Genomic DNA, 27069 nt, shown 5'->3' on the forward strand with positions numbered 1-27069 from the left:
GGGAATTGTGGTCTTTTGTTCTGATTAACAGCATAACTAGACAATGATTTCTGTTACTTAGAAAGGGAGAATGGATATTGGGTAAGTATCCAGCAGTCTGCAAGACACCATCCTTGGTATCCACATCCTTTCCTACTGGTCTTTTACACTGATTTTATCAGAACATTTTGGACTGAAAATTCATTTTTTAAAAAATATTTATCTATTTGGGAGGGCCAGAGATGGAGGGAAAGGGAGAGAGTGGGAGCATGAGTGGGGGAGGGGCGGAGGGAAAGGGAGAAGCGGACTCTCCACTGAGCTGGGAACCCAATGCTGGAGCTCCATCCCAGGACCCTGGGATCATGACCTGAGCCGAAGGCAGATGCTTAACTGACTGAGCCACCCAGGTGCCCTGGACTGAAAATTTAAATAACAGACACAGGTGAGGAGAAGGATTGAAAAAGAGTAGAATGGGGATTTGGGGGCACTCATAGCATATGGTGAGAGTAACACAAAAAGCAGATTGTGGAGGGCACAAGTCATAATTGCTGTAGTTTTCCTTTAGAGTAAAACTGTTCCATAAAGTGACTAGTGAAGTCTGATTATATATTCACATAAAATATGTTATTAACAGGTTAATAAAAAGCAGTACTTTTTTTTTGTACTATGTTATGTTAATCACCATACATCATTAGTTTTTGATGTAGTGTTCCATGATTCATTGTGTGTGGATAATACCCAGTGCTCCATTCAACACATGCCCTCTTTAATACCCATCACCAGGCTAACCCATCCTCCCACCCCCCTCCCCTCTAGAACCCTCAGTTTGTTTCTCAGAGTCCATTGTCTCTCATGGTTCGTCCGCCCTCCGATTTCCCCCTCTTCATTTTTCCCTTCCTGCTATCTTCTTCTTCTTTTTTTTTTTTTTTAACATATATTGTATTATTTGTTTCGGAGGTACAGGTCTGTGATTCAACAGTCTTACACACTTCACAGCACTCACCATAGCACATCCCCTCCCTAATGTCTATCACCCAGCCGCCCCATCCCTCCCACCCCCCACCACTCCAGCAACCCTCAGTTTATTTCCTGAGATTAAGAATTCCTCATATCAGTGAGGTCATACGATATATGTCTTTCTCTGATTGACTTGTTTCACTCAGCATAATACCCTCCAGTTCCATCCACGCAAGATCTCATTCCTTTTGATGGCTGCATAATATTCCATTGTGTGTGTGTATATATATATACCACATCTTCTTTATCCATTCATCTGTTGATGGACATCTTGGCTCTTTCCATAGTTTGGCTATTGTGGACATTGCTAAGCAGTGTTTTTTAATTGGGCTTCTTGTCCCTACATGGGAAGGGAGTAGATGAAAAAATAATCACTTTGTGTCATTTATTTAGGTATGTAGGAGAAGATTGATTATTGAACTGAGAGAGTTCTAAATGATCAGAGGGAAGTTCCTTTCTAATTCTCCCTCTCTCTTGTCCACCCCCCTTTAAAGAGTGGAAGACATGCTATGTCTGATTTCACATGGAGTTATGGGAGTTTTATTATACAGAAAAAGAAAAACAAAGTATTTTGGAGGAAAAACATTTCATTGGAAAAGTTTTGTTCCCCCCCCCCCCCCGAAGGTAGTAGTAAGCTTCTGATCGTTACTTAAGTTTATTTCTTGTTTTATTTACAGCTTGGATTTCTTTATTGCTTTTGGTAATACATAAAAAGTTTTCATGAAAGTAGAGAATATTTTGCATGATATACATTTAAAAAAACAATATATGAAACTAAATGTCATGATCCATATTCTTATTTCCCTGTAAGACAGTGTGCTTTGGAATACAGGGTAGCTATAGTAAAGTCTTATTTATTTTCAGGGGAGATTAAGTACACCTACTTTTTTCTAAAGATGGCCTAAGTATGAATATTTATATGACTTCGTCATTTATACACACTCTATCAACTATCACATTTTAGATGACTTCAGTTTTCAATAAGTGACCTGAGGATTTGAATTAGAATGAGAAAACCTCCTACATCTTTATTTCAAGAGTGTATTAGGAACAAATTCTGACCTTAAGGGTCAAAGGTACTGGATGGATGATCATGGATTTAACAAGGAATTCTTTTCTGTCTCCTCTTTTCTATTGTGTTTTTTTGTTGCTGCACAATTAGTAAACCCAGTTTACTAGTGTTATTGATGTTCTTTGTTTTGTTTTGTTGCTTGTGGAAACCTGATTAGAGCTTTTGAGAGTGAATTTTCAGTCAGAAATGATTTATTTTGTGTATCTAAGCTGGATTCCAGCTGTTTGAGGTTTTTCTCTTAGAAGTCTAGGTTTCATAGAGCATCTAGATTGAAAAGATGCCTCTCCTAGTCTTTCTTTTTTTTTTTTTTTAAGATTTTATTTACTTGACAGAGAGAGAGACACAGCAAGAGAGGGAACACAAGGAAGGGGAGTGGGAGAGGGAGAAACAGGCTTCCCGCGGAGCAGGGAGCCCGATGTGGGGCTCGATCCCAGGACCCTGGGACCATGACCTGAGCCAAAGGCAGATGCTTAACAACAGAGCCACCCAGGCGCCCTTTTCCTAGTCTTTCTTAAGCAGTTTAAATTCTTTGTTTTTCTAAGTTTCGAAGAATTTTACTTAGATTTTCATGTTAAAAATCGGTATTTAAGCTTCAATTTGTTATATTGATAGAATTATAGATTCCAAAATTTGCTTTTAAAAATGGCTAGTTTTTTATTTTATTATGTTATGTTAATCACCATTATGTCATTAGTTTTTGATGTAGTGTTCCATGATTCATTGTTTGCATATAACACCCAGTGCTCCATGCAGAACGTGCCCTCTTTAATACCCATCACCAGGCTAACCCATCCCTCCACCCCCCTCCCCTCTAGAACCCTCAGTTTGTTTCTCAGAGTCCATAATCTCTCATGGTTCGTCTCCCCCTCTGATTTCCCCCCCCTTCATTTTTCCCTTCCTACTATCTTCTTCTTTTTTTTAACATATAATGTATTATTTGTTTCAGAGGTACAGGTCTGTGATTCAACAGTCTTACACAATTCATAGCACTCACCATAGCACATACCCTCCCCAGTGTCTATCACCCAGCCAAAAAATGCCTAGTTTTAAGGAAGGAAGGGTTTTTTTTAATTACTTGTGCTTTTCTAATTTCAATTAATCAAATCAGAATTCACTTCAAGAAAAGTGCCACAGTATATATCAAAAGAACATTTCCTTAGTGCTTCTGATTCAGAAATTATAACCTCTAATAATGTGAAGAGACAAACTTCTATTTATATTTACCATATGATTTATCATACCCGAATTTTTTGCATGAATTCTTGCCTTCTTATTTTTTTCACCAAAATGTAAGCAGTTTCAAACATAGTTTTGACTTACATGACTTGTCAGACTCTTCTGTTTATTATTAAAGCAGAGTTGCATATCTTCCTTCATAATGCTACAAATGTTAAAAGTTCTACACAATAACATTTTCTGGAGAGGTATTGGCCATCATTATTCTTAAGACTACAGATTTCTGTTGACTTTCAAAAGTTGTTGGTTTTTTTTAGATAAGCTTTCAGTTTTATCATATTCAGATCATACATACCTGAGAGAACATCTGTAAAAATCTCAATTCTGTTTTTCTTATGTCAAGTCCCAGTTATAATATACTTCTCATGACACTATATCAGGTTACTTATCAGCTTACTTTTTAGAAAGGTCATTTGTGATTGTTTCCTTGTTGACTATAATCCTTAGAAGAAAAGCCCCCCTTGAAAATTATGTACCAGCAGTAAAAATATGTCTGTAATCATAATCTTACTGGGTTCAATTGATCAATAACCACCCCCTGAACTACAGTATGGTCACATTAACTTAGTATGGATTTCTATGAGGTTTTCATGGTTCTAATATCAATGAAGAGAAGAAAATTGTATCTCACATTCTGTTATCACAGTATTAATTTTAATATTTAGAAAGTAACTTAACATATGCAGGCTGTTGTTACTTTTGTGATTATGTAGAAGTTCATTGTTCTGTATGGTAGCCACCAGCCACTTATAGCTCTTGAGCACTTGAAATGGGGCTAGTCCAAATTTAGTGTGCTATAAGTATAAAGCACACACTAGATTTTGAAGACTTAGTGCAGAAAAAGGTGTAAATATCTCACTAATAATTATGTTGATTATTTGTTGATATGATATATCTTAGATATATTGGGTTATGTAAAATATATTATTGAAATTAATTTCTCATCTTTTACTTTTCTTTTTAATATATGGCCATTAGCAGATTTAAAATTATATACACATAGCTTGCATTATATTTCTGTTGGACAGTGATACTTTAGCAGATATAAGACTAGAGATGATCTCTGTGGATCCTTCTGTTCCCAGCATTGTGGTGATTCTGATTGATGTCCTGATTGACTATGGAGCTGTCATTTTATTTTTGATTGTTATGATATTGCTGTCTCTATTGAGGACTTTTACAGTATGTTACTTTGGAATGTAGAACTCTTGGAAAATCCTTTCTGTTTCTCAGGGCATAAACCAGACTTCTTCGCTTTGGAGAATTTCACCTTTAAACTTTTTATTATGCCTAGATTTTCTCATTTCTGAAGTTGGATCTTTCTACCTGGTAAGCTGTTATCATGCCTTTCTTCATCATTTTATTGTTAAAAACCTCACATTTATTGATTTTATCTAGTGATCGCATTTTTCCATCCAAAACTTTTCACTTCTCAGAGTTTGAGTTCTGTCTTCATTAGGTCTAGAATGGATAATAGAATGAATGAATATAGGATTTAGAGTGAAAAGTCTTAGATTCTAATTCTGGTTCCTCATCTAATAACTTATTAACTTAACAATCCTAGACCAGACAATTGTCTTCCTAAACCTCAATCTTTTTATCTGTAAAATGGATATTGTGAGGCTCAAATAAAACATTATGTAAATATTGTTACCACTTACCCATGTTCTTATTCAGAAATACTTTCCTTTTAACCTTCTTGACAGCATTCGACTTCAAGGGTACTGTCCTTTCCTAGTGTCCTTTATTCCTTGCTATTTACTCCTGTTATTATTTTAGGTCTTCTCTTTCTCTCATTCATTGATATTTGTGTTTCCACGATCTTTAGTCCTTCTAAGAAACTATGGTTATAAAGGAAAAATAGAGCAAATATCTTATTGCTCACAAAATGAAAGCATCACTTGGGATTTGCATGTAGATTTTTAATAGCCGAGATCATAGATTCAGAGAAAAGTTCCAAATACCAAGAGTGGGGGGAGGGAGAGCACCACATATTGAAGAATACAAGACCCTAGGTGAAGGGAGAACCCAACACATACTGAATACTTATCATGTGCCAGGCACTGCTCTTGATAGATGATTTTATGTTACTTCATTTTATTTCATGTTCACTACAATTTTTTAAGGGAGTTTTGTTTTTTCCTCCTGTCTTATAGAGAAAGGAACTGCGGGCCAGGCCATTAAGTAACTTGCTTTCAAGTTATTCAAGTCTCTCCTTATTGTTTATCTGCATTCCCCCCCACCCCAGACCATTGTTTGGTAAGCACTATTTACTTTGGGTGCTTGAGTTCTATGCTAACAATGTAGATAGAGCTGGTCTCCAGTGTACTAGTGAAACTAAATGAAATTTGAGTGTTTTTTTGTTTTTTGTTTTTTTTTTAAGATTTTATTTATTTGACAGCGAGAGAGGGAACACAAGCAGCGGGAGTGGGAGAGGGAGAAGCAGGCTTCCCGCGGAGCAGGGAGCCCGATGCGGGGCTCGATCCCAGGACCCTGGGATCATGACCCGAGCCGAAGGCAGACGCTTAACGACTGAGCCACCCAGGCGCCCCGAAATTTGAGTGTTTTTAAACAAGGATACCAGATACGATATTTATGAAATGAATTTTGTACTGTTTTGGGAAACATAGATCTCTAGACCGGTCTTTATTTATTTTTATTTTTATTTTTTTTAGACCGGTCTTTAGAGTGGGTGGAAGGAGGGTGGTGGTAATTCAGAAGGCCTTCCTTTCCCGAGCTAAAAATGCGAACAGAACTTTCAGGTCTGAAAGCTGCTCAACACTCAAAGTGAAACCCTCTCAGTGTCTGGTTTTCTTTCCCACGTTCCCTTAGGACCTGGCTCTCACTCTTCAGCCAGCTACTTCCCTTACGGGTAGGCAAAGCTAAAATGGTAATTGTAAATTTGTGAATTATGCTGTGCCTTTCAGGGCTAACTCCAGACTCACTTGAAATGTCTTCACAAATGTGGCTTATAACAATCTGCGTGCTTCCCTCAAAGCTTTCCTCTCTGTCCATGCTTTTCTGCTTATTAGCTCCCTCGTGTTCTACCCCATACATGTCTCTTAGGTTCCACCAGTCCATTCTTCCCTCCTGACTTGCTGACTTCGTTTTTGGAACGGCCAAAAGATGCCAAATACTTTGTGCTTTCGAAGTCTTATGGCAAATGTGCTCTATGGACTCCAGTGTAGAATTTGTGGCAGGAGTGAATGGACTCTTGAGAAGGAAATACCGTATTTTCAAGTCCATGTTCTCATACTAAAGAAGGCCAGACAAGACATTTATAAAATATGATTTCTAAGTGCACAGGTTTCTAAAGAAATCTTTTTTCCCTTAAGGAGAAAAGAGGCATCTGTTGTATTTCTAGAACAAATAACCCTTAACCTCTTTCTTCTTCATTTTCTCTTTCATTTACATGAATGAATATTTGAGAAGCTCTTATCTCCACGTTCAGACCTCTACAATTTTTCTACTTAAAAAAAAAGTTATGTGAAGTGTTACTATTACATTGGGTAATTTTATTTCAAACTAAATACCAGAATATCATAATTCTTTTATCCTACTGTGTGATTGTCTTTTGTACTTTCACTTAATTCTCCCTCCTCTTTAGCCTCTTGGAATTTTGCCTCTGAAGCTTGAATTTCCTTCCCTTTCTTCTACAAAAATGAGATGCAGAACAAGGCATGGCTTGAAGTCAAAGTAAATTCCCATCTTTAAGTTCTAGCAACCGGTACAGGCTCCTTAAGGCCAAAGCCTGCCTATTAGCCACTTGGCTGTTGGGTGACTATATGTTCTAGGAAAGGGTACTGGACTAACTCTAAGATAATGTGGAGTGTTGATATACTGTTACCAAAAATTAAAAAAAAAAAAAAAAACCACTCTGTGTATTAAGTATTTGTCTGGCAGGATACTGAAAACCTAAAATATAGCCCACACATACAAACTTGTTGGAAGACAAAATACATTTTTCACCAAGTTAGAGTCTCATAGTGAGAAAAGCCAAGCTAGTTTGGATTTTAAAGTTTTCCTCCCATTTTCCCCTACTGCCAAGCTCCACAGGGCCCCCTAATCATGTAGCACTGAAAAGAAAGTACTTTCTGCATTTTTAAATACTGTTACTGCTTTTGACTCCCCAGCATTTCAGTTTACATATGCAAAGGAAAATAAAAAAAACTATAAGGAACAGACATTAGCTAGGATGGTATTTAGGAGGGAATTAAGATGTAATTAGAATTACTTAGGTGTGCCCATATATCAGTTTTGCCATCTTTAAAGCAGAACATAGGTAATCCTAAAACTGTGTGTGTATATAAATCTTGTCAGCTTTTTAATATATTCTTAAACATTTCCCAGTGGAGGTTTGTTAAATGTTCTGAGATATTTTCTTGCTAAATATTAGATTATATACACATTAAATACTCTACAATATTTTCCTGTAAAATGTTGCACATGAATGTTTCACCTTTCAAAACTGGTAAAAGCAAGAGTATGTTGCAGAAAGTCAGCTTATAAAAAATGTAGATGGTACTGTAAGCGGTATACCCTGGTTATTTGCTATAGTACTTAATTCAACAGAGCTCAGATAATTTCCACATATGGAAATATGATGGACTAGTACAGAAATAGATAAGCCCTTGAAGGTAAAATATGATTTTGACTATTTAGTTGATATTAGAAGTTTTTTTACTTTGGGTAGAGTGTTAATTATACAATATTTTTTCTACTTAGAACAAAGAAGGTATCTTCAGTGGTCTCTAGAATATGTTCCAGTGCACCTCATACAAATTTGGTATTGATTTGGTTTTTTACTTTGGTTTTACTTTGAAACCTAGAATCAGACTGGGACTGTATCAGGTTTGAGCAAATCATAAAAATTTGTGGATAATTTGCATCAGAATTTTTAAGTTTTGCAGAATCTGAAGGACTGTTCAATTCAGTCCTTTCATTTTATACTTGGAGAAACTAAGGCTGAGAATCTCAATATGTTTCTGTTTAAGGTTTTGTAACTGTTTAGTCAAAGAGCCAGAACTAAAAATGAGAATCTCAGACTCCGGCTTATCATAAATTAATTATGGAGTCTAAACTGGGACAAGAATGTTCACTAGAAAGAAAAGAGTTAACCTCTCACTATAGCAGAACATATATATCTCTCGACCTATTTGTAGATGAACAGTCATTTCTGTCAAAATTCATGATAACCTTAAGACCATTCTAAGTCATTAATGTTGTTGGCTCCAGTAAGTGAAACACTGCTCAAGTAAGAATAGCTGTCTTTCCTTTCTCTTGCATTTCTAAATTATCAATGCCACATGATTGATATCTCAGAAATACCTTCCAGATGGCTTTACTGTTTGTTTACTGAACTGTGTTGCAACACTGCTTGTTCCTCATTCAGGCTGGTCAGATAGGGTTGGTTTTTGTTTTTGAGGTAAAGAAGACTGTTTGCATATAAATTCATTGTGTTTTGCATATAAATTCATTGTGTTTTGTGTGTGTGTTAAAAAAAAAAAACTTCATTTTTCCAAGTAGTTTGATGAATTAAAACCTTTTTATTTTAGTTTTTTATCTGTGTAGAATTTTACTTTTAATAAAGCTTGGGGGAAAGTAAAACATCCCTTTCTAAAGTTTCTCAAAAAATATCAGGGTATCCCTGCAAACAGTCCCTTTTTCTTCCCTCCATTACTCAACTCAGTCCCCCCAAAATATTTGCAGAAGTGGAGTTCTAAGGCTGGTAAGAGCCATCAAACTTAGGATTTCCCATGAGATCCTCTTAGAAGGGACTAAGAAGACTTCAGGAGCCCCTTCTCCTCCACACCCTCCCCTAGTGCTCCATCTTTTCTGTCTTTTGTCACTCATTTCCCTCCCTGAGGTTGATTTGCTGGTTTTGTCATCTTAAAATTATAATGCCTAAAGGATGATAAATTCTGTGTTCAGTGAGTAGTTTTGAGATTTTTTAACTCTTTAATTGCAGGCATTTAATCCTGTGTTTAGAAAGCTATGTGTTACGATGCTCAAACCCTCTGGCGCTTTCCCCGTCTCCTCCCAAAAGACCACCAACAAAACCCCAGGCAGTAACAGTGTATTGAGCACCTTCTCTGTTTCAGACCTAACTCTTTGTCCTACAGCGGTGCTCTTACGGGAAGTCATACTATGTGATTTTACATTTGAGGAAACGGAAGCCCTCTGAGGTCAAGTGATTTAATCATTAGTCTCTACAGGTTCTCTTGTGCATTCAGTTTTGCAGTCACTTCCTACCCTTACCCCATCCCTGGTACCAGGGAAATGCCGATCTGTTTCCTGTCACTATAAATGAGATTCTTTCCCTAGAATTTCCTATAAGTAGAATCACACAGTATACAGTGTTGGGTCTGGCTTCTCCTCCACATTTTTTTGAGATTCATCTGTTCTGTTGAGTATATCACCAGTTCGTTTTTTTTCACTGCTGAGTAACGTTCCCTTATATGCCACAGTTTACGCATTCGTATGTCTGTGGAATCCTTTTCCAGGTCCAGTCAACTTTTCATTTGACAGTTTATGTCATATGTATTGTCCCAGATTTGTAAATAATTAGGTTATAACGTGATTATATCTTTGTATCTTTGGAGGGAGGACTGTAATGTTGGACCTTTTAGATAATGGTGTTAATGTCCTGGCAGATGCTGTCCAATTTCCTCTTGCTATTCGTGGCTCGATCTTTCAACTTAGGGTTTAAGCCGATGAGTTTGACATGGGTAGGGATTATTACATTTTCTTTATAGTCCTCCCACTACTGAGGACAGGAACTACCATACACTCACCTTTGTAGTTTGTAACTTCACAGTAATAACAGAAGCAGTAGTAATAGGTGATATTGAGCACTTAGTATAATAATTATATGAAGTTGGTGCTATTTTTTGCATTTTACCTATAAACAGACACAGGATTTATACAACTTGCTTGTCTGATTCTGTAGCCCTCCCCTTTTAACTCTGCTGCCTCAGTGCTTAATAATTGTGGGACAAATGAATGAATGTGTAGAAGAATAAGGATTGCTTCATAGTTCTCTGGATATGGTGTTAGTTACACAAAAGTATATAACTTCGTCTGAAATGACTCATTGGTAGTCTTAGTTTTCATCATCCTTCCCTGTTCCTACAATAAATGATGTGACTTTATTAATCATATACACACAGAGCAATATCTAGAACTCCATTATGGTTGCCAGAAATGAGATTACTCTCTGAGGCAGAGACAGTCTAGATGAATTCCTACTTGGATAGTGACAAGCAAGTAATCGGTCTTCATTATGTTAAAGCACTGAGATTTTTTGGCTTGTTTACTGCAACAGCTAGTGTTAATGACCTTGATTTTATTTATTTATTTTTTTAAAGATTTTATTTATTTATTTGACAGAGAGAGAAAGAGATCACAAGCAGGCAGACAGGCAAGCAGAGGGAGAGGGAGAAGCAGTCTCCCTGCTGAGCACGGAGCCCGATGCGAGGCTCAATCCCAGGACTCTGGGATCATGACCTGAGCCGAAGGCAGACGCCCAACTGACTGAGCCACCCAGGCGCCTCATGACCTTGATTTTATAGTGTCATTAAGTTTCATACTTTATGTCTGTATTTAGTTATGGTTTTGAAAGGAGTTATTATTTTTAAACTAATTTGTTAATCTATCAAAAGATATTAGAAATCTGTCTTAAAGTTGATGTGTGGTTTAATCTATTATCTTAAAGAACAATATAAGTTTTTAGATGGCTTTAATATCTGTTGCTTTCAACAGAATTCAGTTTGTAAGTTGACATGTTACAAAGTTTAAACAAATATTACTAAATTAGATTAATTTAGAAGTAAATAATGAGATGAGATTCAGTAGTAGGTCCTGAAAACTCTACTTGGAATATCATTGTTAAACACAAATCTGGTCATGTCATTCTTGTGGAGCATAGGGCCTTTTGCCTTATAGGTAAATTTCAAACTCAATTTGGGGTGATCTGGCCTGTGCCAGTCTCCCTCCACTCTGCTTCCTTGTCTCCAGGCTCCAGTTACATTAAACTTCCTCAGTTCCCAAAACACTCAATGTTCTCTTTTCTCTAAATCTTACAGATACTGTCTCTCCCTGCTTTCTTCTTCCTCTTCTTCCTTTACATACCACCTTAAATATGTCATTTTTCTGGATAGCCTTCCATGACAAAGCCAAGGTTAGGCACCCTTCCTTTGTGCTCCTATAACACTGTGTACCTTATATTGATACACTTTCTGTAATATTGTAGCACTTTTCACTTATATGTATACCCCACTGGATTGTGAACTTCTGGAAAACAGGGAAAATAGCTATTCCCAGCACTTGGCAACCTGCCTGGTACATAGTCAACTCAGAGTAAATATTTGAGAAATATTGAATGTGTGAATAAGTGAATGATGAATGAGTGTGAATAATGCCCCAGTCTACAAACTTTACAGTCTTACTTTTTTTACTCAGGTACAAATCCTAGTAAATTAACAAGCTAACTATATCAGCATCCCAGTCCTGCCTTTTAGACTTGATAGTTTTACATTACAGTCACTTACATTGCATTTGAGGTATTTAAAATAGCTCTAGGGGCACCTGGCTGGTTCAGTCTATGGAGCATGCAACTCTTGATCTCAGGGTCATGATTTCAAGCCCCATGTTGGGTGTGGAGCCTACTTAAAAAAAAAAAAACTCATTAAAAAAAAGATGAGCGACTCATATTTTAGACTTACTTATGCATATTTATGTCTATATAAATTCATGCCAAATTATCAGTATAAAAAATTAATACAAATTGATATTAAGGACAATCATTGGAAGTTGTTAATAAGTGTCAGGGTAGCTAATTTAAACATATACAAATTTCTGGGCACCTGGGTGGCTCAGTCAGCTATGCATCTGCCTTTGGCTCAGGTGTTGATCCCGGAGTCATGGAATCGAGCCCCAGGTCAGGCTCCCTCCTCAGCGGGGAGTCTGCTTCTCCCTCCCCCTCTGTCCCTCCCCATTGCTCGTGCTCTCTCTCTCTCTTTCTCTCAAAATAAATAAAATCTTTTTTAAAAAGTTTCTCAAAAAATATACACAAATTTCTTTAGAAACTGAATGTGAAAAACCCCCAAACTCTAGAATTGCTGTTAAAAAAAAGAATCCAAGAAAGTTGGTACCCAATTAGAAATATATGAAGTATGATGTTATCAGTTACTACACAGATAAAAATTTCTCTTTTTCAACATATATCTTTTGAGTGACTAATGTGCTATGCATTGCTGTAGGCACTTGGGATACATAATTGAACAATGTTAACTTCCTGAATGCTTTAATAAATACGAAAAAATGGAGCCTAGAACACATACACACACGTTTATGCATATATGTAAAATACTAATTAGTATGTTTTAGATAAGCCTATTTCTGAAACCAGTACCAAAAGATTTTAGGATTATTTAAAGTGAGATATTAAAGTTACTGTGAAAAAAACTAAATGATGGTAGGATTTGGGAGGAAAGGGGGAATTGTGCTTTGAATTTCCTTAAATGTAATAAACAAATACAATTGATCTTCAAGAATAATATACCTGGCTCGTATGGTAGACTATATTATTGTTCAGAAACCTTTGCTGCTCCTCCCTATCCTATTGGCCTCATGCCAGGCCTTAGCTTTGCTTTGACTAATAAAATAAGAGTGGAAATGATTTATGTTTACTTATGAGCAGAAGCTTTGAGTCAGAATATAGTGTCCTATATTCTCTTTTCTTCTCTGCTCTGACAACCAGCAGATCTGATAGATGCTTCTTCCTCACCCTAACGTCTGAAATAAAAATGACCTATAAGACGAGCCATTGCCAACCCTTGTTTGACATGTAACATGAGCAAGGAAAAAAAAATGTTGAAAGCCATTGAAATCTTATTACGGCAACATAACCTCGCCCAGTGGTTGTCCAACTTGAGCATGCATTAGAATCACGTGAAGATTCTGTTAAAAGGCGATTGTACAGGTTTTACACTGTTGGGCCCCTTAGAGTTTCTGAATTCAGTAGGTCTGGGGTGGGGACCAAGAATTTGCATTTCTAACAAGTTACCATTAGATGCCGAGGTGCTTCAGAGCCCGCAGTTTGAGAACTCACCTTTCCTGATACAGCCCGTGAGTTCATATTCCTGGATACTCTAATTACTTAATAAATGTTACAGCAACAAAATGCGGAATATTTCCCAACTTCATTAATAAAGAAGTAAATTCTGTAAAATGCTCCTTTGATTTGTGGAACATGGACACACAAAATGTCGTAAGAAACCCTAAATTTGGTAGAGTGGATTAGATAACCATGGAAATTACTATCATATTAGTCAGATTCAAATAAAAGCTGCTAAAAATATACAAAGAGCAAAGGGAATTTGAGAAAGAAACAGTCACATCTGATTGTGGGAGAAAATGCCATCCTGATGGACTTAGTAGGAATTCTCTCAAAAAAGGAGGGTAGTTAAAGAGGTCATTGCATATGGAAGGACCACAGATGACCAAAATGAGAAGTGAGAAAGTGTGAAATGCATCTGAACGTAACACTGATAGAGTTCGCTACTGAGAGACAGATGAAGGAGAGTCTCTTTCAGAAGTCCAGTTTCTAACTTGGTCTGTAATGAAACACAGTGAAGCTTCAGTTCAGTACTGTTTTTTGTATTCATGTTTACATTGAGGTGCTTTGGGAGTTTTTGTTGCTAAAGGTGGCAAATTAATACCAAGGGTAGGCCTTACGATTGTCCAGGAAGTCCTGGAGAGACTGCTGTGAATAATAGCTATTGTCGAAGAGGAAGTGGGTGAGAGAGGCCAGCATGGAGTCTTGACCAAAGGACACTCCCCAGTACGTCAGGTTTAGCTAGGAGACATGTGGAAGTGAGGAAATGGAAATTGGTTCCATGCGCTTCAGTCCTGTGTAAAGTCTTTGCATAGAACTAGTTGGAAGAGCATTGCTCTCTGTGTTCAGATGTTTTGTGGTTTCTTTTCTATGGCCCAAGGTCCCACTGCTTCTCTGTGGTATTTCTCCTCCACAGGGAGACCTCAGCAGGCAGGAAGGGAGTTGACTGGGATGTAGAATGATTTTAGTGTTGTGTGAGGGTGTCTAGGAACAAACTGTTTTCAGGCAGATCACTTAACCTCTTTGGGCCTTGGTTTCTTAATTTGTAAAATATAATTCTCTCAGGTTCCAGTATTCCATTTTTCTAATACTTTCGGCCAACAAAATTCCGGTATGTGTTAACTTGCCCAATTTCTATTATACATACCACAAATTAAGTTCATAATCTTTGAGATGCATGAAGTACGCTGCAGTATTTGAAATAAATGTATTTCTTTTAGAGTTAGGATACTCTGTAATGCTCAATCAGAAAATAGTTTTCTAAAAGCTTCCAAAATTTTGTTTTTGCTCCATTACCTATAGATGGCGTATTTTATTTTTAGATTTGAACTTTGATACTGAATAAGCATAAACTTATGAAAAAGCATGGCCTAATGTTATAGTTTCAAATAGCTGCTTATTTTGTTCAGTATGAAAACCAATTGCCATTATTATTTTAATGACACAGATACCAACATGCATTTGAAAACAAATTAATGTTGATTTAAAGATTCTGTATAATTGAAAACATTGTTTTAATCTTTTACAACCATTATGGGAGGGAGAAAAAATGAAAATACTTGCCAGTCTTGAAGTCTTTAAAAAATGGATTGGTTCAGAATTGTGGTTATAATTCTGTTTAATGTAAATAATTTGTGGCTATTGCAATGCCATGATCTTAAGGAACTTGCAAAGTTTTTTTCTTGGATTTACATAAAACACCATTTTGATCTTAAATTTGGCCTTTGCCTCTAGTTAATTTGTCAGGTCTAAACACATGCCATTTCCTCAGCAACTGCAAACAGGCCTTTCATGTTAGGTCCAATACAACTCAAATCTACTCCTTTTACAAGTATTTTAAAGCTTGACTAGTATTGCTATTACTGTTTCATTTTGGGAGGGAAATTCATCCTAATTAGCATTTCTTTTAGAAACATTCTGTAGGTGATTCTTGGTTCATATTTAGGACACACCAGAAAAAGTGCACAATAATCATCTGGGGACTTACAAACACACTTAATTACCCGTAACTGCTGCCTGCTTCAGTAACGTCCCTTAGGTTCTTGAGAACAAAGCTAAACACCAGTGTTCCATTCCATATGAAATAAAGTACTGTAAAATATTTGCCAGAATCAAAAATAACATTTTTGATGCTCTTGGAGAATTCACTTATATTTAATGAAATCCAGTTGAAAATTAGTTTGAAGATATATAATGTGTTCATGAAGCAAAGAAAATAATCATCTTCAAATTTCTTGATTTGTTGCTATTCCAACTTCAGATTTTTATATGAGGTTCTTAAGATAGGAACATAACATTAGTTATTTTGCTTTCTCATATACAGTGCCATATGCAGACTGAAACTGAGCTCTCTCAGTCTATTAGTCAAATAATATTAGATCTAAGAGAAAAAGTCTCTTGTGTGTATGTAAGCAATGAATGTATTTTAATTGAGCACCCCAAGTTCTGAGTAGTAAATTGAAATTGTTGATTTAAGCTATTGGAGCATGCTATGTGATTAGGACAGTGAAGTGGTTTTTTTTGTTTGTTTGTTTTTTTAAACAAAACGAAAACAAAAGGCTGGAATTAATTCCATGTCGATCTTTTTTTGTTATTCTTATGATAAACAGGTGTCAACCAAAATTCTATAGTTGTTGATCAAGTTTCAGTTACTAATTTATAACTGAGTACTTAGATGAGTTTCTACACTTGAAAATGGATTAGGAAAATTAATTAGAAAAAGTGGTTTATTCTTTTATGTGAGTTTTCAAAACAAAATAAGAAAAATTTAACTTTAAGTTGAGTTCAACAAAGATGATGCAGATGGCCTCAAGAGCAGCCTAATCCCAGAACTTGCACATCCCTTGTGGAAACATTGACATTTTCATTAACATTAGGAAACCACCAAATACATTAATCCTGTCCAACTCTGCTGAATGGGCTAGACTTGGCATATATCTAGCCAGAAAAGGGAGCCAGAGAAATAAGAATATACCAGGGCTGCTCAGTCTCTAACATAAATATATTAATCAACTTATGGATGTACTATAACCTTCCTTTTTTAGAAGTCAACTAGATTCAGGAATATGTCATTTTCAATGCTTGTATTGGTTTAGGATATATGATTTTAAGATCTCCCAATGCTGTACTAAAACTTTTTTTTGAGAGAGAGAGAGAGCGCATGCGAGTGTGCATGAGCGGGGGCGGGGGTGGGGTGGCTAGGAGGGGCAGAGGGCGAGAGAGAATTTTAAACAGGCTCCATGCCCAGCGAGGAGCCTGCCCGCAGGCCTCGATCTCACAACCCTGATGACCCGAGCTGAAATCAAGAGTTGGATGCTTAACCCACTGAGCCACCCAGGGTGCCCCAGTATATTAAAACATTTCAGTAAAATCATGAACTTTTTCTTTCATTTAAAAAAAAAAAAAACTATATAAAATTGCATGAGTTTTCTTTATAATAAATACAACAGTGAGTCACAAATTTGAAGCATTTAAATAGGCATTCTGGTTCCTTTTTTAACTTTCACATTAAACTTTTCAGTCATATTCACTCCAAATATATTTATGTTTTAAATACCAGTAATAATTAGACAAATCAAAACTTTGATTTTGATTCAGCTATTCTGTAACTATTATTTATAATTAACTTTATATGTCATTCTTTTTATACCTTCTATATGCCTGAACTTTAAGCATTTTCTGTTTTAAATAATTTTGTTCACATATAATAATATAACTTGTTTTTGATACTGAGTGACTTAGGTGATTACAATATAATCAACAGAATAGAATATTTTAAGACTTATCAATGTACTCAACTATTTTACATCTAATTCATCTCTATTTATTGCCAGTCTTTTAGCATCGTTAATTATGGTTTTGCATGTACTGCTTTTCTCAAATCAAATAATTTAAGAAGATAAATGAAGAAAAAGACTGGACAAAGAAATTTGAAGCTGAATTATAAATATAAAGCACGGTAGAGTAATTAAACTCTTGAGAAGCACTACTGATACAAGAAATTTTGTGTCATAACTTGTAGTCAAGGTTATAACTTTTAGTCAAGGTTATTTTTATTCTTATGAGAAACAAACACAGAGCTTTGCATATACCTTTTTTTTTATGGTCAGAGATGGCATATAATTTATCTTTCCCTTCCTCAAGAAATAAGCAATACAGTGTTTTCTGTGTATTAGCTGCCCAATAAAGAAATGACTTTTGAGCGAATAAAGATAGATGATGTAATATTTAATCAATATTTGAGTTTCCTTTTAATCAATTCAGTGATTAAAAATGGACAGAACTCTGAAATTGATACTTATGCATGTTTCTTTTTTTTTTTTTTTTAATCCTTGTAGTCACCTAATTATCCATGTTGATTGGGGATATAGTTTCTGAAAATTTTAATCTAAACTATCTACTTTAGTTAGTAATTTTACAAAACTTTTACAACAGTGAAGTTGACTACTTTTGAGTTTACATTCTCTGCTATTGTGGGGGTGAAATAGAGATGAATAATTTGCACTGTTTAATCTGTTCCTAAGTACTCAAGTATTGATGTTTTAAATGAAACTACACAATATATAAATATATACTTGTAAAAATTTTTTTAGTAATATATAAATATAGAGAGTAAAAGGTTATGTTCTTTTCATGCATCTTAACCCATTCGACTTCATTAGGTAGCCTACTATCAGGGTTTCAGATATATCTTTTTGACCACTTTTTCATATGTATATAAACAACATTTTTACATTTTGTCATTAATTATATTTCAGCATTGATATTTAATATAGATAATAATGTAACATTTAATCATTATTGAGATTATATCTATAGAATTCCTTCTTTTATTTGATGGTATTTCTTATCAGGTCTTTCTATAGCAGACTAATCCAATAGTTGGTCTTGTAATCTTAAAGTTAAAAAAGAAAAGGTTCCCTTTGAACCTTTGCAGGAATAAGTTCCACATCAGTAAGTATTACAAAACAATAAGCAAATGTAATAATATTAGTAGCAGGCCAGTAATCTCAAGGCAAATTCAGGGGGGGGGTTTGTATGGTTTTTAAAAAATTTTTTTATTCTCGATGGTGAGATCAATTTTTTGTTTATGTTACTAGTGACAGAATAATTCATTCTATTTTTCTATTGTGATTTCTAATAACACCAGCAGTAAATAAAATGATAAAATAATTGGTAGAATTTCAGAATTAGAAGACATTCAGTCAGTCAATTATGAAGGTAATTTACTTCCAGGCTCTTGTTTAACAGACAACAAAATTGAACCCTAAAGTTAAATGATTTACTCCAGGTTGGTAGTGAAGTTATGACTGTGAATCATTCAAATCAAGAGTCTTTTCCACTGTAGCATGCACTGCTTCAAGAAATATTTTAAAGATTTATTGAGTACTACATCTTTTATATTCCATTATGTTTACCAAATAAAAAAAGTGGGAAACAAAATAGTTTTCATTGTTTTCAGCTTAAGAGAGACCATAATGATATAGGACATGTACATATCAGATTTTATGTTGGTGTCAAATGGTGGGGTGTTCTTAAAGATTTCATAACTGTATAGAATGATAGGAACGAACATCAGCTGTAATTAAAAGTCTAATATGACGATATTTACTTGTGGGAATTTAATGCAATGTAGCTAAGATTAACAACATTTCAAGTGTCAGTAAATGTGTTTTTAAGGGAAAACATGCAAAAAATGATAAATCAGAGCTACAAACTCTTCAGAAAATGGTTTACTAGTGACATCTGCTGGTGTAATTTGGTAATAAAAATAAAAGTATCTTCTGGAAATAATTTCATGGAAATTAAGCGTGAGACAAAGAATCTTTGTGGGCAAATTGTTTTTTTTTTTAAACTATCATTTACACTTACAATTTAAAAAAAAAAATTGTGTTTGTGGGTTCCCCCTCTCATTGGCATTTGACCAAGTATATTATTCTAATAACAGTATTAAACTTCATACTTTCTTCTCCTCAGTGTATAATTCCAGCCTGAACCTCTCTAATAAGTTGTGTATCACCTAAGTTGTTTGATATGGTGCTGCACTTTTTCCTCCTCCTCTTTCCTGAACCTTGCACATAACCTTGCAAATGTAGTGATTCAGTAACTACGATTGACTCTTACTAGATATTTCTGCCATTTATAGGCTAACTAATAGAAAAGTCTGTGTGTACATGAGTTATAGGCATTACATTTATGCACGCTCAAAAATAAAAATGAGACTTTGTATTAGAGAACAATTTCATTAGGAAGAGAAATGACTTTGTTTTTTGTTTTTTTCCTATGGAACAGATTTTCTGCACTATAAAATATAGAGAAATAAAATACACTCAGTCCTTGGGTATTTTCTCTATTGGCACTTATTTCCTAGATGATTGTACTATGGATTTAAGTTCTACTTATAGATGAATCACCCCTCTTCCTTGACCCCCAAACCTGTACAGCAGCCACTTGCTTCATTAACATTTCCATTTGTAGGTAACAGTCATCTCAAACTTACCATGTCCGAAATTGATTTTCTCCTCAAACCTGTTCTTCCCGTAATCTTCCTCACTTCAGTAAACGGACGTTTTATCCTTTTGCTTGCTCAAATCAAAAATATTTTAATAATTTATAAATTTTCTCTTTCTCTTGTACCATCAAGGAATTCCACCAACTCTATTTTTGAAATACCTTTGGAGTCTTACCACTTTTCTCTACCTCTACCACTTAATGACCTAGTCAAGCCACAATCGTCTTTCCCCTCCTAATTCACCTCTTTGCTGTTTTGTTTTGTTTTTTTAAAGATTTTATTCATTTGAGAGACAGAGAGAGCACAAGCAGAGGGAGAGGCAGAGGGAGAGGGAGAAGCAGACTCCCCGCTGAGCTGGGAGCTGGGGCTCCATCCCAGGACCTGAGATCATGACCTGAGCTGAAGGCACACGCTTAACCGCCTGAGCCACCCAGGCGCCCCTCGCCTCTTTGCTGTTAACCTTGCCTTCCTGTGGTTTGTTTTCCAATGAGCAACCAAAGATTATCTTAAAATTTAAGACAGGTCTTTGTCACTCTTCTGCTGAGGTTTTGTTTTTTTTGTTTTCTTTTACCATGCCTAAAGGGCCCTACCAAGAACTTTGGACCACTCCTTCCCTCCTCCACTGTGACTGTGACCTCCTTTCCTACCACGGCTTCCCTCCCCTCTTTTGTTCCAGCTACAGTAATCTACTTTGCTGTTCTCCTTCAGTGCCACGAAAACTAGTCAGGAGCTTTGTGCTTGCTCTTCCTTCAATCAGATACTCTTCCCTCCATCCTGTAAGGATTCTGATCACATCATCAAATTTCACCTTCTTGGAGAGGCCCTTCTGGATTACACTACCTAAGATAAGAAGGCCTGACCACATCTGTTTCTCCTCTTCCCCTGCGTCGTGTTTTGCCTAGCACTTATCACCACCAGACATATTTACTTGTTTTCCTCGTACCTTTCCCTGGCCCAGAATGTCACCTGAATGGAAACAGAGATTCTCTATTGTCCGCTGTTACTTCCTTAGATCTGAAACTAGTGCTTACACATAGTAGGCATTCAGTCAGTATTTGTTGAGGAAATCAGTGAGCCTTAAGACGTGAATGCAGAAAGTAATTTGATTTGCATTATAATAACTGATCTGTTAAATAGTGAGGCCCCTTCTAATGGGGTCTGTTCTGTATAAATCTTTCTGTGCATACCATACTTTTTACATTTAACTCAGATTACGATAGTGTTTCATAGTTAGGCTAAGGCTCAGACAATACTCTTGGTATCAAAATGCAGGGCAATATTATTATTTTAAAGATTCTTTTTAGGGGAATAATTACTTTTTTGTTCTTTTGACATAGACATCTGACCCTCAATTACATTAACAGACCTTATACACATGAATGGAAAGAAGAATAGCCCCTTTTGAATTCGGGCTAAGACTTTATCAATATGAAGTGCTTCCCACAGGGTTCTGCTGAAAGAACCAAACTTCCATCATAATGAAATTGCAAATTTATTTGTACATGCCCTTTTTTATTTGAAAGCTACTTTTTGATGTTTGGTCTGCAATTAGATTTATTGTTTAAGGTCACAAATATGCAATCCTGACTAGACCAAGTTGTCAGAATCCTTTATCTATTCAGCATTGCACAAAGATAAATGGCTATCTCTTAACAATAGCATACCAAAGCCAAAATTTGTTCCCACTTGTATATAATCTTTAATCAATCTGCTGCTTTCTGTTTTCCAGTCAGTAGACGCCTAGCCTAACCCGCTCACCACCCCACCTATCTAGAAATTGCCCAATTACGGGTTTTAAATTACTGAGAAACACTTCAGATGGAAAAAAGATAAGTTTAAGAATGTTAATGCTGTAATTTTGTCATGCATATTTTTAGCTTAACATATGAATTCTTTTGCCTTTACCCTCATTCTGTGTGGGGTGAGTAATTATATAGTATGTTAGCTAAATTCTGTGATTACATTTCTCACTGTTAACATGATCTCAAAGTAGATCATGTTTCTTAATTAAAATGAATTCTTAAGTGTTTTAAAAGATCTATGCACACGAATTAAATTCTTTTCTGAGATTCTGTGTGTCCCCCAGTAAAAATACCTACATTTAGACTTGTTCAGAAGGAATTCTTATATTTTTATGCATTTCCTTTGTGACCTTTCATATAAAAGGTATACTGAGAGAGTTGCCCAATTAGATTTGAGGCTGTACTTTTTATCCAAGAATATCCAGTGTCTAAAATTAACATACATTTGAGCATCATTGTATCACCAATCTCTATAGTTTCTCCAAAGGATTCTGATACTAGATATACAACAATTCTTTAGTAACTTGATCATACTTATAAAGCAGGCCATTAAGACTAGTATAGTAATGTCCCCATTTTAAAATCTTGTTTAAATATTTTTTGCAGATCTGAGAATCTTTTTTTAATTCTCATGCAGTTTGAACCTTCCCCCAGTTAAAAGGAATACACTATTTCAGAAGGAGGTATAAGAGAAAACCACAGCTTTTAAGTCAGAGGAACTTTTTTTTCCTGAATTCCGACTATTATTTATTTTGTGACCTCTTGGAAGTTGCCCGTTTGGGGGGAGGGGGACTCTGCCCAGCTATAGAATAGAGAAATACTTATTCATAGAGGTGTGATATAATTAAATGAGACAACACATATAAAGTGCCCAAAACAATGTCCAGCAATAGTAAATACTCAATAAATATTATTTGAACTCCTGCCTCTGTGCCCTCCCCTTACCCCCACTCTGTTCCCTTGCTATGTTATCCATTCTGATTGGGCTTACTCAAAAGTTAAAACTGTTGAACTAAACTTGAAGCCTTTTTGTGCCTGCCAGCTCTACATTGCTCTGCATTCACTGAATTAATAAGTAGGGAGAAGTCAGGACCTTGAATTGATCTATTCATAATACCCAGCAGGTGTATTTGGCCTTTTCTTCTCAACAATTTGCTCCCCCAGGGATTGGGTAAAATGAATATTCCACTCCGAGCCTTCATTTTAAGTCCACATGGAGCCCTTAGAAGATATACTTAAATCTCTCTTCCACCTGCAAATAGGAGAGTTGAGCCTTAAATTATGTTAATTTGACATAGGAAATTTTAATCATCCTGTGTAAGATGGCTTGCTTGTTTGTTGCATTTGTACTGCTCAGATCACTGTCCTAAAAGTTTCACCTTTTAAAAGTAATCTGTTTCAGGGGCGCCTGGGTGGCTCAGTCATTAAGCATCTGCCTTCGGCTCAGGTCATGATCCCAGGGTCCTGGGATTGAGCCCTGCATCGGGCTCCCTGCTCGGCGGGAAGCCTGCTTCTCCCTCTCCCTCTCCCCTTGCTTGTGTTCCCTCTCTCGCTGTCTCTCTCTCTCTGTCAAATAGATAAATAAAATCTTTAAAAAAATAAAAAAATTTTAAAAATAAAAGTAATCTGTTTCAGAATAAATTTTAATAGCTACTTAATATACTACTTTATATTTCAAAAATTGTTACTTTATCATAATTTTTATTGTTTTAGGTGCAAAGATGGTTTGAAAGGATTTACATTCTCTGCTCTTAGGTAAGTAGTTTATTTACCTTTATGTTAAGAGAGAATTTGCAAGTTAACTTTTTCAAAAAGTAATATTGCGCATAATTACAATAGATGTTTATCGACTCAGTTTTCTAGCCCAAAATAATTGCAGCAGTCACAGTCACTTTTACGATATTTTATTAAAAGAGTAATTTATTGTATTTCTTTCCCCCTAAAAATCAGTCAATCAACAACTGTTTTTGGAGGTGCCTAGGTGGCTCAGTCGTTAAGCGTCTGCCTTCGGTTCAGGTCATGGTCCCAGGATCCTGGGATCGAGCCCCACATCGGGCTCCCTGCTCCGCGGGAAGCCTGCTTCTCCCTCTCCCACTCCCCCTGCTTGTGTTCCCTCTCTCAGTGTGTCTCTCTCTGTCAAATGAATAAGTGAAATCTTTAAAAAAAAAAAAAAATCAACAACTGCTTTTGGGACCTATTGTGTGCCTCATATCACTGGGTGTTAGGAAAGAATTAGAAGAACTCTCTCTTCAAGGAGCATTGGAAAAACAAAGCTACATGTGAATAATTACTGCAAAATTAAATACTGAATTGTGTGGTACCACATTATGGGCTTCATTAGGACAGGGCTCATGTCAGACACATTTTGGATCATAAGCTTCACTAGAGTCACTAGAATCTGCTTTTCACCCTGTATGCCATCTCTTGCCATAGTTATTGGCCGATAGTAGTAGATAGTGTAGAAAAGTTGGTTGGCAGCACTTCCATTGTATTTTACAGTTCACCAAGCATTTTCACATAGATTAGAAAATTTTCACAGCAGTTCTGTGAGATGGGTATTTTTATGCCCATGCGACATGAGGCTTAGAATACTTAACTAATTTAATGTCACACAGTGACTGCATATACTTACTTGAAACCTAATGCTCTTCCAGTTTGTATTATAAATGTTGCCTCTTTTATTCTTCTAAGTACATATAGTAGATGCTTAGTGAAGATTAGGTGTGGAGTATTTATTATAAGTATAGGAGGGAAAAATTAGGGTAGGCTTCGGTATGCTAAAGATTTCATATGATTGTCTTTTTTAGGTTATTTTGAGGATCAAATGAGTTAATGCATGAAAAGTGTTTAGAACTGTGCATGGCACATAGTGCTCAAGAAATGTTGGCTATTACTGTTATTATTATTCTTATGGGGATAAGCCTTAAACTGCACTTGAAGGATAGCTTTAGAGAACTAGAAGGGAAGAGGAGGAACCTTCTGGGTAGAAGTGAATAATGTTAGCAAAAGTATGAAAATTATAAACATGAAATATGAGGTAAGAGTGGGAAAATCAACTTAATGGGTATGAAAAGCTTATTTTAGGGATCATAAGGTTTTGTAGGGTTTTTTGATTTTTTAAATGATGGTCAGAGCAGGGCCAGATTATGGAAGACCTAAACAGAAAAAAAAGAAGACAAATTTGAATTTGATAAGATGGGCAGTAGAGAGCCACTAAAGGGTTTTGAGCAGGGTAGTTGACATTGTTTCAGAAAGATTAGTCTGGCCACAGTATTTGGGACAGACATTGTGAAAGAGAGAATCAGAAGGAAGAAAGATGAAGTGATAAGGACTGGGATTTGGCGACAGTGGAGGATTAAAGAGAAAGAGGCAATGTTGAGACTGGTGTCGAAGGAAATGAAGACCTACTGATTGATATTTTCCTTCTTCCTCTTTCCCTCCAATCCTTGCTACAAGCCAAGTTTTGAAAACCTAAGTACAGGGCGCCTGGATGGCTTAGTCGTTAAGCGTCTGCCTTCAGCTCAGGTCATGATCCCAGGGTCCTGGGATCGAGTCCCACATCGGGCTCCCTGCTCAGCAAGAAGCCTGCTTCTCCCTCTCCCATTCCCCCTGCTTGTGTTCCTGCTCTCGCTATTTCTCTCTCTGTCAAATAAATAAATAAAATCTTTAAAAAAAAAAAAAAACCTAAGTACATGAAAAAGGTGCTATTAACAGAAAATCAAATGGTGTGCAAGGGAGCTAGTTTGGGAGGGGACAAATTGAGTCCCCTGTGTGAATAAGAGTATCTTTGGTTGTGGAAACTCTGTGGTAACAGTAACTAAGTCATAATACACAGCGGTAATTTTTTCATATTATATTTTTCATTGAAAGATCATGAAACATTTCAGAAAATAACTTTTTGTTGTTATTGCATTGAATGTAAAGATTCTATGTTATGTCAAAAGTTTATAACAAAATCAAAAGTTGGTTTTCCTAAAGAGAAAACTTTGCCTTTTCCCGTGTCTCTCCATAGGCTCCCAGAATCCTTACAGAAACTCAAAATGTATCCGATATTTTTGTGTCTCTTCGTCAAATCCACTCAAAATAAGGGGCTGGATTGAACTATTTGCACTTAGAATTTACTCTGTATTATAGGAAAATATTCTGGAAAAAAATGGTTATTAATTCTTGCTAATTTAGTAGAAGTTATGAGAACAGACAGAAAGAGTCAAGGATAGAGTCAAAGGCTGGGAACCAGTTCAGGAGCCTTATGGTATACCAAACCTGCATCAACATAGTTTAATACTTAGAAGTGTATAGGCAGCTTAGTGATTAAGAGCCCAGGCTTTAGAGTCAGACAGTTTTTTGGGTCCAAGTAATAACTGTTTTTGGATGTGGTCAAATGCTTTTTCATGCTAACTCTCACAGAAATGATGGCACCTACTTCGTAGTGTTGCTATGAGGATTAAATGATTTACTCCTCTGTACTGTCCTGTCATATAGTAAATGTTCAGAAAATGCTCATTATTACTATATTTGATCATTCAGTATGTATTAATTAAATTTTTACTATGTGCCAGTCCCTGGGGTGTAATAGCAAAAGATGTATAGAGTCTCACAGACCCACAGTTTAATGGGGGATGCAAACTACTAATAAGGTGCTTCTGCTATTGGGGACTCATTGGGCCTTGATAGCACAAGGGAAGGATTGCTAACTCACTGCAGCTTGGGTGGGGACAGTTTCTCCAAGGAAGTGACCTCTAATCTGAGATGGTTAGTCCTGGCCAAAAGAGAAACAGTGTTATGAACAGTGTGAGAGAGATGATTTTATCTGTTCTAACATAGTTTTTGTCTTGTTTATAAAGAACAGTAGTACAGACCTTGAACTCTCCATGCACACCCATGATTAAGAACCAAATTCTTTTGGAATAACAGCTACTGAGACTGCACAGCTGCCACCTTGTGACAATCTCATTACATGCCCTTTATGATTTAATAAGCTAGATATTTTACCAAGTTTGTCCGAATGAGATGGGATACAGTTGTTGATAGTAATAGCTTTTTTCACCTCTCTTTTCTGAGTGTTTACATTTTCTTATTCTATTTGTCATAGGTCCCATGTTCCAGAACCTTAGTGTAGTATTACTGATCCCTTGTTTTTGTCTGCATTTTATGGTATTTTCTGAAAGTTCAGCAGGTAGAGTTCTCTTAAGAAAGCTTAGTTATTCTTTATAAGAGCAATGATTCATAGTGAAGGTACAAACAGTAAAAATGGAAAACTAGTAAAGGATACTGATTGAATGATATCTAATGGTAGCAACTCTTTTTTTCTTTTCTTTTCTTTTGCATTGTCTGG

The 27069-nt window shown here is 36.0% G+C and overlaps 1 protein-coding gene across 1 annotated transcript in view; it reads left to right on the forward strand.

Moving 5' to 3' along the window:
* Positions 1-4360: 4360 nt before the first annotated feature.
* The window catches only part of LOC102742624 (transmembrane protein 135), a 50888-nt gene continuing 28179 nt past the window's right edge, over positions 4361-27069 (forward strand). Inside the window, exons 1-4 of the mRNA XM_081798433.1 lie at positions 4361-4486; positions 4599-4633; positions 5011-5025; positions 23448-23489. Coding sequence (XP_081654559.1) covers positions 4361-4486; positions 4599-4633; positions 5011-5025; positions 23448-23489 — 218 coding nt within the window. The remainder of the gene's footprint in view (positions 4487-4598; positions 4634-5010; positions 5026-23447; positions 23490-27069) is intronic.

Source organism: Leptonychotes weddellii, chromosome 11 (genome assembly GCF_054177405.1).
Source record: "Leptonychotes weddellii isolate Sample4059 chromosome 11, ASM5417740v2, whole genome shotgun sequence".
Taxonomy (NCBI): domain Eukaryota; kingdom Metazoa; phylum Chordata; class Mammalia; order Carnivora; family Phocidae; genus Leptonychotes; species Leptonychotes weddellii.